The sequence below is a fragment of the Cyclopterus lumpus genome, chromosome 17 (genome assembly GCF_009769545.1).
Source record: "Cyclopterus lumpus isolate fCycLum1 chromosome 17, fCycLum1.pri, whole genome shotgun sequence".
Classification (NCBI taxonomy): Eukaryota; Metazoa; Chordata; class Actinopteri; order Perciformes; family Cyclopteridae; genus Cyclopterus; species Cyclopterus lumpus.
In genome coordinates this window covers 10,903,607-10,915,161 of record NC_046982.1, presented here as the reverse complement: position 1 = coordinate 10,915,161, position 11,555 = coordinate 10,903,607, and the positions used below count along the sequence as shown (strand labels likewise).

General features: G+C 39.6%; 1 protein-coding gene across 2 annotated transcripts in view; it reads left to right on the top strand.

Annotated features, from left to right (window-relative positions):
* LOC117746932 (SPRY domain-containing SOCS box protein 4-like) overlaps positions 1–9,671 on the top strand; it is a 61,561-nt gene extending 51,890 nt beyond the window's left edge. For both annotated transcript variants that reach the window (XM_034556278.1, XM_034556279.1), the window contains one exon: positions 6,942–9,671. In XM_034556278.1, the coding sequence (XP_034412169.1) occupies positions 6,942–7,069 (128 nt within the window). In that variant the 3' untranslated portion in view covers positions 7,070–9,671. The remainder of the gene's footprint in view (positions 1–6,941) is intronic.
* Positions 9,672–11,555: the final 1,884 nt, after the last annotated feature.

Genomic DNA, 11,555 nt, shown 5'->3' with positions numbered 1-11,555 from the left:
CTATGGATTGCATATAGTATACACCATTAAAGACCTACAATAGGTCTTTAATTATTGAGCGGTTGGTAATTTGATCCTGTAACTGATTACTCTGTGTATATGTACACAGCACTTGGATTGTATATTATTCCACATTTGACCACTTTTGTTGTGTACAAACTTTATAATTACAGTTTAGTTCATTTTCATATTATATTGACTTTAATTAAAGGATTAAAGGATTACATGCTCCTCTAAATTCGTCATCCTCTCGGGTTTAGAAGCACTTCCAAAACCAACCAGATAATCAAGAAAACTGCATCGTCATCAAGCTAAACGCGCACCTGTTTCCTGTCTCTTGTTGACATTTTGAAGATAATTCAGCCTTCACCCGACAGCGAGGATTTCTAAAGTGCTAGAGCAGATCAAACTCTCCGACCTTGGAGAGAACAAAGTGGGAAAAAGATGAAAAGAGGAGTGTGAGAGAAGGGAAGAAAAGCAAGCAGGATAGTAGAGTGGCTTTGCAGGAGGAAAGGGGAGCGAGGCGTATTGTTACAAATGAGATGGAGTGCTGGCAAAAGGAGGTAGGACGACTTGAGAAAGAGGAGAGGATCATGTTTTCCTCAGCCAACTATTCTATATGCAACGTATGTGTTTCCAAGCAATCAGTATATTTATTATCCTCAGTGTTTATTTTGTCTTATGTACTTCCATCCATCCATTTTCAATACCGCTTATCCTCATTAGGGTCGCGGGGGCGCTGAAGCCTATCCCAGCTGACATAGGGCGAAGGCAGGGGACACCCTGGACAGGCCGCCAGTCCATCGAGGGCACATGTAGGGACATACAACCATTCACTCTCACATTCACACCTATGGGCAATTTAGAGATCAATTAACCTGCAGCATGTCTTTGGACTGTGGGAGGAAGCCGGAGAGCCCGGAGAGAACCCACGCTGCCACGGGGAGAACATGCAAACTCCACACAGAAGGACCGCTCCGACCGGGAATTGAACCCGCGGCCCTCTTGCTGTGAGGCGACAGTGCTAGCCACTACACCACCGTGCAGCCCATCTTATGTACTTATTTGATCAAAATAGTTTTCTCCCAAAAAAAGAATGTAAGTGTTGTTTATTTCTCTGCAGTGACAGTGGCCCTACGTTAGGGTTCTTCAGGGGACGTGAATTTTTGGTTTGGACAGTCAGTGCCATCTTTTATTGGGTGCAATACGTGCATGGATGGGTTTGTCACTTTGTCATAGCACTTGGCAGGTAACCAGCTGGCCATCACTACGACTTGACCTTGAGAGACAGCTCACACTAGCTAGACCCCCACCTCTCTAAAATACACTGAGATGTCTCAGCAGGTGGTGAAATAACAAAGTGTCTTGTGGGACTAATTTCTAGCATTAGAAAACTAGGTTAACTATGGTCAGAAAAAAAGCTATAGCTTCCCCTTTTTGATTGGATGCTAGTTAGCCTAGCTTGCGCTTGTCAAAATGTCAGTATGTGTTTCTACAAATGTGTCCTGCGACTTTACCCCTTATTGAGAAATGGCAGATCGCTGCAATGTCATCACAGTTTAAAGTGCCACACGCAAAACGGAAGGAGAGTTTAGTTTTTAGTCTGGCTTTAAGAGTTTAGTCTTTTCCGCTGACTTTCTCTACAGTATTTCTTTTCACTTATCATCTGTGAGGCTTTTTTCAGCCCCCGGCCCTCCCCTCAGGTCAGTTTTATCATCCATCATAAAAGTGATGCTGCTGTTGCCTTTTTCACCCTCTTTCTCATTATCAATGTCTACACAGACAATACATCCTGCCCTGTGCTGCCGTGCACTGCATCTCATTACAGGCGTCATGTCACACTGTGTGCCTCCATTACTGCTTGTTCCCTTTGCACCAGACCCGGGGTCACAATTCATATCCATATAAAATGTCTCATCAGGCCAGGCGTTCTTCACTAGCTGGGCTCACTTCACACATCTAGGAGTCATTTTTTGTAAAACCGTATTGCAAAATTCATATAAATGAATTCATCAAAGCGGATTGTGGTGAAAACAAGTTTAAAAGGTCGCCGGTTTGGTACCAACAAAGAGGAAACAAAGCATGATTCTTGTTTACACTCATCATCTCTTTTTGAATTTCTTTTCCACAGTAATGGTCGCTCAAAGATTGTTCAGGATTAATTTCACTCTCAAAGATTTTCTTTTGAAAGTAAGGTTTTAAGTCACTATTCTTCGCAAAAGTATACAATGGTTATTGAGTCTCTGGCCCACTGTATTGCATGTATTCATATATTTGTAGAATTACAAAAGAAATGCTATTCTGAAGAAGTTCTTCTTTATTTACTAAGAATAAATGGTATGATGCACACAATTAAAAAATATTATATGGATCAACCATTAATGACATTTTAAGGATTGCCACTTTAAATTACATATTTGAATTCAACTCTGGAGAGATCTATGAAGAACAATGCTCTTAAAAACAATATTTTTTGACTTGGGAAAACTGATTTAATGTGCCATGAACAACATAATCCTTTGTGTCTCTGTGGTGAACTACAGGTTAAGATATTCACACACATTCATGATATTTAGTCCTGCAGCATTTCAAAGCGTTATTCTTCTTAATGCACTGAATGTGTAATGATGCAGGGGTAAATGACCTGCTGCTGATCATCCTCAGTTTCTCTCCTCATTAGCGTCTTTTCGGAGATGCTGATAGTGTAAAAAGTGATGGAATATGTGTCATTATCGTTAATGCACTGAGTATTGCAACAGAAAGGATTAAGTTGTCAGTAAACACTTTCCGTCTCTGGTCATCAGCCAGCGTGGCAGTAAAGCTTAGCATCCCTGTTTATTTCTGTTGGCTCTATATTTAGAGCTGTTAATGATTCTGCTCTGTTGTTCTTCAGCTCTTACACTCTAACTACATTTAAGTGCAGTAATTATCCAAACCAGTATGAGCAGCTTTTTATGAGTCATTTTGTGTTTGTTGATATACATCACAGCTGAAACGATTTGTGTCCATTAACTGAGCAGTCAGGTTCTGTAAAATTAACAACAACAAGTAACAATAGAATAACTGTATAAGTATTTGGATTAAAGAAAAGTAGTAAACTGTAGTGCAGTGGTACAGGTGAGGATGCAAGGTTTTCCCATGCATTTTTTGTTGTTGTACATAACTGATCAATGCTGTACTTTTGCTAGCGTGACCTGCTGTCATGTTTTTGCCATGTTTACATTTGAAGACCTATTTAGTTCAATCAAATGCCAGACATTTGCTAGTTCAAGCTTTTCATATGTTCATACCTTTTGGATTTTCATAATTTCATATCATTTATATAACGATTCATTTATCAAAAGATAATCAACTGAAACATTATTGTTAGATGCGCACACATGACTTGTGTGAATCACTTATCAGCTGCTCACTGTACAACGGCATTCTTATGCACTACTGTATAACGTATTAATGTGACAAGAGAAGCTCCCATAATAGCAGCGTAATTGAGAGGCAAACAGAGGTTTAACCTTCAACACACACACACACACACACACACACACACAGCGGTGCAGCAGGTGGTGGAGGACGTCCAGAAATACAACGGGTGATGGAAGCGTGTGTTTTAAAACAAGAACAGCCGGGAGAGGCAGACTGATAGACTAGCTGTGCTTTAATGCCACACAGGATCCTCGCAAGGCCTTCACACCTCCCAAATAAGATACGTACCACTAGCGTACAGCCTGTTACAATATAAAGACATCATCTCAACTTCATGCAACTTCACACATCTAGTTATTGGATATTTTCTTCTCTCTGCTCTCATTTTTACCCCTCTTTACTTGTTACTGTTTCTCTCTCTACCCCTTTTCATCTAAATGACTTCCATTGTTGTTCTGCCATTGCGTTGGTGGGGGTCACTAGTTTCTGTGTATGTACAGTGAAGTTCAGTAAGCCACGTTTGGATACAGCATTTGCCGGCTGAGTGTTCTCAGGTCATTAATATTAATTGAAACGGATGATACTGTAAAACCCTTTTGGAGGAAGCCATGAGGCCAGGTACTTAAAGGGAGAATGACACTAAACAATTGCCATTAAATGAGCAAGTTTATGTTTGCTGTTTTTTTATTGTTACTTTAATGGGTTTGATGGTGGAAAATTGGATATCAGACTTTCCTCCATCATGAACTAAATACCCCAGATACACAACATCCAGACCCTCACCAAAATTGAATCGGCTAATTCTTGGAGCATATTTACTGTAGCCATATCTTCTCTGCCTCTGATAGTTTCTGAGATTCAGACAAGCAAGGCTTATTATCAAACTTTGTTTCCAGATGAAACATTAACATATACACATTAAAAAAAAAGATCCCTTGCGTGTGATTTCTATCAAATATTTTAGAGTCCATACATTAACTTGACTGCTCCCTGGTTGATAAGTTCTGCTGGTGACACCGTTTCAAAGTTAACAAACATTTCTGAACTCCTGTTTATTGTTGTATCTGTCAATATATCTGTGTTGTTTGTGATTTAAAGGCATTCTGTTCAACTTCCTTGTCAAATTTTATTGGGTTTAGCTTTCGCTTTGATCACTTTTTGGTGTCTAAGAAATTAACTTTGAATGGCAGCCTAAATACTACACGTGACATGAGCAGCAGAAGATATCAAATGTTAAATATGACATATTAAAATAACAGCTGTGGCCTACTGGTTTCTCACACCTTTTTATGTTGTTTTATTTTATTCTTAAGTGAATTGCTCCAAAATATATATGATATGATATATTCTGAACTGATAAGCATATAAAGATTCTACTGACAATGATGTGAAGAGATCAGCAAGATCATCTCGCTGAACTACAAGACACTCTCACAAACACTACCTGTTTTATTATTATGCAAACCTACCTGGCAAAAGCAACAATCTCTAACAGATAGGTAGATACTACCTAAATGTTTTCTACATTGCTCTTCTCTAATAAGAAGGAACAAAGAAAAGAAAAGGTGACATCCGGGTATCTTGTTAACCTGGAACCATGATCCAAAATGCCCCAGGCAATTGAAACACAACCCCATTATCTGTGCTAAACTCAAATTAGCTGATGTATTGGTCGGACTCTAGTGGCACACTTTTGGGAGGTTGTTTGTTCATGTTTCTGTACAATTTGTAGTTTGAGTTTTGTAGATAGGAATGACCACAACATGATTTAGATGGATGTGCTCATGAAAGTCACATGGAAATTGGAGAATAACAACAGCACAATTCAGACAAGTTTCCTTAGAGCACTCTCCCTCCACCTCCTTCGCACCGTGCTCTGTGGGACCTGCAGCTCAAACCGCAGCCTCCTGTATCACTTACCCCCTTAACCCCGGGGTGAAGATGAAGGTCAAAGTTAAGGCGGACCAGGAGCTCACAGTGTAGACAGCAAAGGGACGTCAAGGGGCAACTGTGGTTCAGTCGTAGAGAAGGTCGTCCTTCAATCAGAGAAGGTTTGATCGGCGGTTCGATCCCCGGCTCCGCTAGCCCATGTTAATGTGTCCTTGGGCGAGACACTTAACCCCAAATTGCTCCTGTAGGCTGTGCCATTGGTGTATGAATTGGTACAAATGGTTGAATGAATGGCGAGGTGCCACCTGATGGGCAGATGGCACCTCTCACATGGGTGTGAATGGGTGAATGACATGTAGTTTAAAGGGCTTTGAGTGGTCGAAAGACTAGAAAAGCGCTGTACAAGTACAGGTCCATTTACCATTCAATTACCAAAGTGAACATGGAACACTAATATATTAGATATACTATCGATATTGGTACTAGTTTTCAAACTCCCAAATATTATTTTCAAAGTATGATGTACAATCAGTTTCCTTAGAATAAGCTTTTCAGCAGGATAGAAAGTCGATGTGACAGATGGTGTTTAAAATGGACTCAAGTAACGTGATAATATTATAAGCTATTACAAACAGGTGTCATTGGAGGCATGTATGTGTGTGTATGAGGAGGAGGTTTAAAATATTTAAAGGTGTGCATCATCACTCCCTCTACTCTACTTCTCTCTCTCTCTCTCTCTCATTCATTTATGCATAACAATATTAAAATGTATTATGCATGTATTGAAGATAGAGTTGAAAGCAGTTTTACAAAATGCCCCTTGACACTTAAGATCACCTGAAAGCCTCAACTGCAAAAATGTTTGCGGTCTGTGGGAAAATCCTTAATAAATATTGTGTCACTTGCAATTGTGACTAAAAATATCTTTTAAAAACGGACTATGTCCAGCAGTATTCATTATTCAAACTGCTAAATATGAACATAGTAAAAATATCGATGCTTATATTGCTATTGGGTACCTGGTTGTTTCTGGTAAGGCCTTCCATGCACAAATGTTCTGTAGTTGAGAAAAAGTTTCCCTGTACAACCTGGAAAAGCTGCTTCAACATTATGGTTTCATACGCATCAGTACGCATGCCATCGAGGGTCCTAACCCAATGACTCTTTGGTTCATAAGGTAGATGTCGATCTCCAGCCTTTGTGCCTCCGTCCTATGACTTTGTGACAGACCTGCTTTGCATAGGTGAAAAGTTGTAAAGGGACACACTAATGTGCGAGTGTCGGGTTCGAGTGTGTGCGTGGGTGTCGGGTTAGAGAGAGAGAGGCGGGTGCATTGTGTGGATTCTGTTTCAGGGAATAATTGTGGCGTCGTTGTCTGAGTGGCCTTTATTACAATACTGTGTTTGTAAAGCGTGTGTAGACTGTAGCCATGACGTTACGTGTTGAGTCTGGGTAAGACTTCAGCATAACACTGGAGCACTAGGTAGGGGATCCCCCGATTACCACCGGGTAGTAATCGCACTGGGTTCAAGTATAAACATAAACAAGCCTAATGTAAGTCACACTTTGCAAGTCATTTCCTTTCTTTACTTATTGTTTGATCTTTCTATCTCTCTCCCTCTCCTCAGCCGAGCCTCTTCCTTTGATGGATCTCTGTCGGCGTGCGGCCCGCATGGCTTTGGGTCGGGAGCGGCTTCAGGAGATCGAGAGCCTCCCTCTGCCCCAGTCCCTGAAAGATTACCTCCAATACCAATGACTGACACCAGCAGAGCCAACTGGGAGTAAAGGACACAAACCAGACCGCCAGAAAGTCTGGAGATGGATGAATACAATTAATTAATTAATTAAAGGAGGCAAAGGGAGGATTATGGATTGAAGCATGTCCACACTGAGAGTGCCATAGCTCTACAAAAAGATGGATTTATAAAAAGGATTGAGAGTAAGATGAATGAAGAACTGACAGAGAAGGTCCAGGTTTTCAAACAAAGACAGCACCGGCTTATTTTGGATTTTGAGCTGCTTTATTATTTGTTTTTGACTTGAAATATATTATTGATGATGGTATCCCATCAGTGTCTCACTCATCCAGAAAGAAAACCCATTCGATGTGGTTAAGAGGTGACAGTGGTCCAATGGCCACTGCCCCCTAGTGATGAGAATGAACATTGCGCTGAGAAATCACACTAATCCTTTCCCTGGAGGCCTTTCTGACATACAGTCAGTGACCATATTATTGCTGTTGGGCACCATAACCTGTATTCATGGTCTCCACTGGCACAGGTGGCAGGCTGCGAAGCCCAGATTAATGAAAGAGGATAATGTTGTTTTTATCTGATTGACTCTGGGCCCGACCAAAAGCTCACATCTCATACAGAGTAGATCAAAAGCATGGCTGCAAGGTGTGTGCAAGTTTGGTAAAAAATAAATAAGGACGGGGAACTTATCTCCTGGCTTTATGCAAACATTTGATGAGTTAAGCCCTTTTCAGACATGGAATAAGTGACGTCTGTCAGTTAAAATGATGGTTATTCAGAGATGGTTATGTAAAAGTTTGTTATGGATATATTCACAATGCTCGTCCAGTATTTAGTACCCGCTACAATGAGAAGGCGTGGTGGATTGAAAAATAAGGATTTGAAGGATGATGATGGTCAGTGATGGGTTTTAAAAATGTGTACCACCAACTCGTTAATTTCATAATTTATTAGTTTATTTTATAACATTTATTTTATTTTGCTGCCTTTTATACTAGAATGGTCAACTACAAAATGACAAGACATTACATTTGATTCCTCTTTTCCTTATTTGCTGTATGTAAAGCTACTTTTACATACAGAATATGTATCATCTCATTCATGCAGTTAGCCTAAATATAACTTGAAAGTAAAGAGGGTCTGATTATTTTTAATGTTCGTTTCGTTTAGTTTTCACCTGTTTTTGCGCCTCGCTACATGCCGAAATTAAAACTCTTTTTTATGATCGGACATCTAGATATTTGATCAGATTTGATTGACAATACCACAAACAATTTTAATTTAAATATTGCTGAATTGCTGATTGATGGATGAAAATATGTGCATCGCCTTTTTCTAAAGGAGCTCAGCCGAGCTGACAGAAGAGGAAATACACAAATCTCAAATATGAAATAGCCAAAACCTTTCTAACTTCCAACTGAAAGTAATGTTCTGGTAGAACCCCATCAATCGTAGTCGAAGCTGAGTGAGGAAACACTTTTTAGGAGCCTTTAATTTGGGAACAAGCATTTAATCCTTTTTATGTGCATACTTCGTGCTGCTGTGGCCTTTATGTAAATGTGGATATATCCAATTAAAACTTGCACGGTGTAGGAAGTCTTATCAAAATATTAGTAAGTCCAACTTATTAGGAGCCATGTGTCTGAAAGGGGCTTTAATACAGCATTAAACAGGAGAGAACTGCTTGGTGTTTAAAGTGTGAAGGGGCACTGAGAGACATTACTCGCAGGACACAAGATCATGTATTAAGATGTCAATCACAACCAAAGTATTTCATACTAAGCCTTGGAGTGTGTGAATGCGTCTGTAGGAGCTGTAGGTCGTGGCCCATCGCAGAGTAACCTGTTGGCGGTAAGAAGAGCCTCACCTGCTGTAGCCTGCTGTAGCTCACTGGTACCAAGCAGCATCTGTCTGCTGTCCACACACCTGTCTTAATGACCACAAACAAATACACAAACAGGACCAGAGCAGATCCAGGCTCACTGGGTCTTTAAGAAAGGCTGGAGTAGGATGTAGGAACATTACTGCTACTGCAGTGCAGAGCAGTTTCTGGCTCAGAATAGGATGCAGTTGACCAATACACACACACGCACACAAACACACACACACACACACACACACACACACACACACACACACTGTAGACCAATCATGTTTTCTTTCCTAAAAAAGGCTTGAGTCACTTTTTTTTAACGTCTTGTATTCTACATTATTATTATTATTATTAATATTATTGTGAGTGTGGAGTTTGATTCTGATGATGGCAGGATAATGATGATTATTATTTATCATAAGATATCTATGTTTGTCTGATGATTGATGGTTACATTCAGGTACATTTAATACAAATATGCTGGTGATGAAGGGAGAGAGAAATCAAAAGTTGTTTCTTTAATGCTGCTTTTATTATTATTGTTAATATTATTATTACTATTATTTGTGATGATGGTGCTCTGAACTCTTGTTTTTATCAGTTAGGATGGGGAGAAAAGGACCATTCAGAAAAGTAGTGGAATGTATGGACAGACTGTATGGACAGACGGTGCAGTTGAGATGTCAACAGATATGAAATGTGAATAAAAGCCAAGTGAATTTGAAAAATGCTTTTGGATACTCTTTGTGTTTCTTTCGACAGCAAATAGGATGTAAGCAAAACCTAAGGGAGCCACCCTGGCTAGGGAACCAATCACAGCAGTACACCAAGCTGTACATTACACAGCAGCAGTAGACAAATAGAGGCACATGGGACACATCTGATATAAGGCCTGAATAAATACAAATAGCAGGAACAATTACTAATATATGGCAGGTTTGTAAAGAAAAGAGTTTTAAAAAAGTGTGAAATAAACAGAGATGACATAGAAACCAGGTAGTATGAGCGTCTCCCAGTAAATGGTCCACTATGTTACACCAGTTTTGATTATAATGTACTCCACAAAATTGTAGAAAATACTGCATGTCCATTTATGACAAGCCAAAACATACACAAACAAAAGATACAACATGACATTTATGTATATTCATATGTTGATTAATTTCCTATTTAAATTTGATTTCTAAACTCAAAAATTATATGTCAGGAAACAGTAAGCTGCATTTTCCAGAAGAGTCCACATTTTTATTTATTAATTTCATTATTAAAGTTTTTTAAGTGTGGGAGGAAACCCACCAGACATCAGGATAACTGACTCCAGACGGTCAGACCTTCTAACTGACAGGCAAGAACCAGTGTGCTGCCCTCAGACGTTATATCATCGCTATTGATCTTTTTTTCTGGCCATTGAGTGTTGATGGATTTTATATCTGCAGATCAGGAACAGAGAGAGAAGTGCATGTCAAAACTCTTCCTCCTGACCTGTAATTGACCCATTCTGAAATGAATGGATCCTTGAAAGTAATGATGAGACTGTTACCTTATTTAGTATTCTCTCCTCCATTCATCCTCCAAGGGCAACTTAAGCTTTTCATAGAGGTAAATTATCCCTTGTCTGTATATGTCCTTTGGTATGTCTCTGATGTGACTGATGTTGATATCATAAGAAAACAAATATGACCAAACGTGCCCGTGGAACCCGTTAATGCCTCTCTGACAGATTACAAAGGACAGGGAGTACACCTGTCCTTTGTTTACTGAATTTAGATGAAGTCAGGGGTACTCTACCAAGTCAGGGGTATACCAAGTTGTCACCATTGGCCACTCAAGGCAAGTAAAGGGTTACAATGTCAGGGCCAAACTGTTTCCCTCTCTACTATGGAAGCACATGTTGAACAATGATCTGTCAATTGTCTATTTAGATTTATGGATTGTATGAGAAGAGAGAACGTTGTGCTAAATTGAGTTGGTTATGGTTAACTTGGGGTTAGTAGGACGTCACTTTGGCACTCTCGCAGATGCAGAAAGCATAAATCATGCTTTAGATGCACCTTTTGCATTGAATGTCTGTCCCTATGTCTTGTCATAAAATTCTGCATAAACTTTTTAAAGGTTAATTTTTATGAAAGTTACGTATTCATTTTTATTTATTTTTAAATCCAACTTGCAAGTTGCTCTTGAGTACACTTCAAGTTTAAGAGGTGGAACTTAATTAAAGGGACAAATCGAATTGAATTGTGTGGATCTGTTTGAGTGTAAAGGGGATGGAGCTGAAAAAGCACGTGTTCAGAAAAAAAGCAACATTTGCATACTTTGAAGCTCATTGCAAACTAAAAAGTTGAAGGAATTCTATAGCAATTAATCATATTCTTGCCAGTCTAAGACACACTGTAGTTTTTTCCAGCACGGGCCCATAAGAGTGTTATTGAACATCTGGTGCTCATTAGTTGAAAAGGCCATTAAGCTACTAATTAGACAATTGTATTTCTTAAACCTCGGGGACCTGCTGGGTGCAAACGTCAACAGTCAGCACAGTTGTGAGCGGGAAGCCAAATGACACACACTTTATCTCCCCAAGATCTGAACGTGTAAAAGATGAACTTAAATGAAGGCCA